Source organism: Nematolebias whitei, chromosome 24, assembly GCF_014905685.2.
Source record: "Nematolebias whitei isolate Nwh7 chromosome 24, NemWhi1, whole genome shotgun sequence".
NCBI lineage: Eukaryota > Metazoa > Chordata > Actinopteri > Cyprinodontiformes > Rivulidae > Nematolebias > Nematolebias whitei.
The window spans coordinates 493,790-496,902 of NC_056521.1; the positions used below are offsets into that span (position 1 = coordinate 493,790).

The 3,113-nt window shown below is 45.8% G+C and overlaps 1 protein-coding gene across 1 annotated transcript in view; it reads left to right on the forward strand.

Annotated features, from left to right (window-relative positions):
- The window catches only part of cars2 (cysteinyl-tRNA synthetase 2, mitochondrial), a gene marked incomplete at its 5' end in the record, with an annotated part of 18,677 nt that overhangs the window by 2,546 nt on the left and 13,018 nt on the right, over positions 1–3,113 (forward strand). Inside the window, 1 exon segment of the mRNA XM_037696833.1 lies at positions 664–797. Coding sequence (XP_037552761.1) covers positions 664–797 — 134 coding nt within the window.

Below are 3,113 nucleotides of genomic sequence, written 5' to 3' on the forward strand. Positions count from 1 at the left end.
TTTTTTGTTGTGTGTTGTTTTATGTGTAGATGTATGTTGTAAGTTCAGTTCAGTCTTTGACATGATCCTTTAAAGTCCTCTCTGTGGCTGAGCTCCTCGTTTACGGCCACTTCACCCTGAACACGCCCCATCTGCTCATCTTTGAAGCTAATCAGGGTCGAGCCTGGTTAGTTGGATGGGAGACCGCCTGGTCTAATACCAGGTCCTCTAATCTTTTGCACTTCTCACAAACATCACCATGGAGTGGGTTGTTCAATCCAAGAGCCGTGGTCCGTACTGGGGCTGAGCACCTCTAAAGGTCAGACCCTAGAGCACGTTTGAAACAATCTGGAGTTTTTCCTGTGCAACAATTAGCTCAAGACACTAACAAAAGGTTTCCTACAAGTTCCAAGCCTCAAAGTGCCGTCTAAAAGCTGAAAGAGGACTTGGAAAACTAAAGAAGTAGCTACAAGTAGAAGAAGGCTAGCTGAAACTCAGCGTTGCATAAAAAGATGAAAGTAGATCAAGTGTAAAAGTATAAAAGTGACAACCATAAGGAACCAGAATGAGCTAAACTTGATTAGCATGTCTTAAAGAGAGTTTGAAATGTGAGTGTAAAAAGCAGGAGAAGCACCTCTGGATGCTGACCCAGTCGTCTGACAGCGCTGCTGTTGTTGCTCTCAGCTGCGTGTTTGGGGCTCAGCTGGATCTCCACTCCGGAGGCATCGATCTGGCCTTCCCTCACCACGAGAACGAGGTCGCTCAGAGCGAAGCCCACCACCAGTGCAGGCAGTGGGCCAACTACTTCCTCCACTCCGGTGAGTCCTAAACGTCCAGCGATCCACCACGTGGAACCGAACACGCCGCCCATGTAGTGATCCTGGCTGTAGCTGGTGAAATTCATGGATAAACGGACTTCGATGATCACTTTAAAGCTCAAAATGGCTGCCCCTGCTAATCAACGTGACCAAAACTGAAAACGGCTCCAACTCTGAGTTTTCTAGATCCTGAGCTAAGATTTGATGTGGAGGCAGCTAGGCCTGTCACGATGACGCATGTTGCTGGGCGATTGATCGTCTCAGAAATGAACGCGATAAACGATAATATTGTTTGAAATTTACCAATAATTAGTCGTTATTGTCAAATTTAAGAGAGAAAAACAACTTTTTACACAAAGGCACGGGTTTCAACCGTGAATTTTAGAGCTTTGACAAAATGGAGGGTTTTTTCCTGAGGTCGGCCTGTTAGCTTAGCTCGTAGCTTAGCATCTCAGCTTTAGCTGCGATCCAAAAACGTGATTTTGGATCGTTCAAACGGATTTTAAAGAGAAAGGGAGGAGTCAGTGAAGAGCACCGGAGTTGAACCTTTTGTCATCCAGTGTCTTCAGAAAGAGAGACACGATAAAGCCGATAAATGAAAATGAGGTCGATAATTTATTTATCATGCGATTAATTGATTTATTGTTTATCGCGACAGGTCTAGTGGCAGCTGAGAGTCCTCCCCAACACATTCTCTTAGCGCTAACAAAATCTGACCATAACAGCTTCAGACTCGTCGTTCCTCACCATGAGGCGCTGTTGGAGTAAACCTCTGGTACGACGGGCAGCGTGTGGTCCTTCAGTGAGCGCTGGGGCTTTACTTTGTTGGGATGAATGGTGCTGTTAACTCTGATAACCAGTCTCGTCCTCTCGGGAAGGCGTGGCTTGTTTCTCAGAATAATGAGCTGATCACGGTGCAGACACAAGTGTGTGTTGTGTTCCAACCAGCTGGACCAGTCAGTATCACCGTCAGAACCGTCTCCACCAGGGTTCTTGATCACTCGTGAATATTCTTTGAGCCTCTGCTGGACTCAGCTGTCAGAATCTAATGAATTTTACTTTATACTTAATGAACCCACCAGTCGTCAGCAGGAATCAGGTGGACTCCGGGTCCATGGCAGAGGCTTTGCATCGTATCTGGGGGTCTTGTCCCTGAGATGGAAGGATGGCACTTCAGTCAGCGGTGGGGGTTCAAAAAGAGTTGAGTCTAAAGTTGAAGCTCTCAGTTTACTGCTCTGGCTAGGTTCCAACCCTCACCAGTGGTCATGAGGTTTGGATCAGGACCAAAAGAACCAGATCCTGGATCCAAGCAGCTGAAATGAGCTTCCTTTGTAGGGTGACTGGGCTCAGCCTTTGAGTTAGGGGGAGCTCAGAGTGGAGCCGCTGCTCCTCTGAATCAGTGGGGGTCAGATGAGGTGGCTCATCTGATTAGGGTGCCTCCCTTTTCTGTGAAGAGGCCCTGAGGCAGACCCAGAAGTCTTTGGAGGGATTATAAAAGCTCTCTGGCCTGAGAGCACCTTGGGGTTCCCCAGGAGGAGCTGGAGAGTGTCTCTGAGGAGGAGGAGGTCTGGGTGGGTCTTCTGGGCCTGCTGTCTCATCTGTGACGCAAGTAGATAAGTGGTAGAAGATGGAGACTTTATAAACCAAGTTCCACTTTTTGTGATTGTTTTATTTTTTTGTTTTGGTCCTTTTCACACTGGATGGACTATCAGTGGTGGTCTCTGCAGGGCTTTGGTGGGTCTTTAGGAACATTGAGAGCCTGAAAATGTAGTTGCTTCAGGATGTTTCAGATTTTGTACTGTTGGCATCCATCCACTGGTTCATGAGATATTTTACTGGTGTAGAAAGAGTACTAAAATAACATATTCAAGTGCAGTATAGTACATTTACTCTTGAAAATTTACTCAAGTACAAGTAAAGAGTCATAGAAACAAACTATTCACTCGCTCTCACACACCTCAGGACAATTAGAGTTACCAATAAACCTAACATGCATGTTCTTGGTCTGGGAGGAAACCACCTAGTTTATTATGAAGTTACTAAATAAAACATGCCTACAAATTATTTTAAAAATATTTGGAGACCATAAAATGTCTTTTCAGTGTAGTATGCACACACTAAACTGTTGATTAACAAAGCATGTTGAACAAACCACAAACAGCTCCATGGTTAGTAGTTAGTACTGTTGTACCATTGGCAGATGGAGATAATGGAGCGGCCCATGGAGTGGGCGGAGTTATACTCAGTCTCTTTGGGATGAAGCAGCTCGTGGAGTAGGTGAAGTTATACTCGGTCTCTGTGGAATGGAGCGGCCCG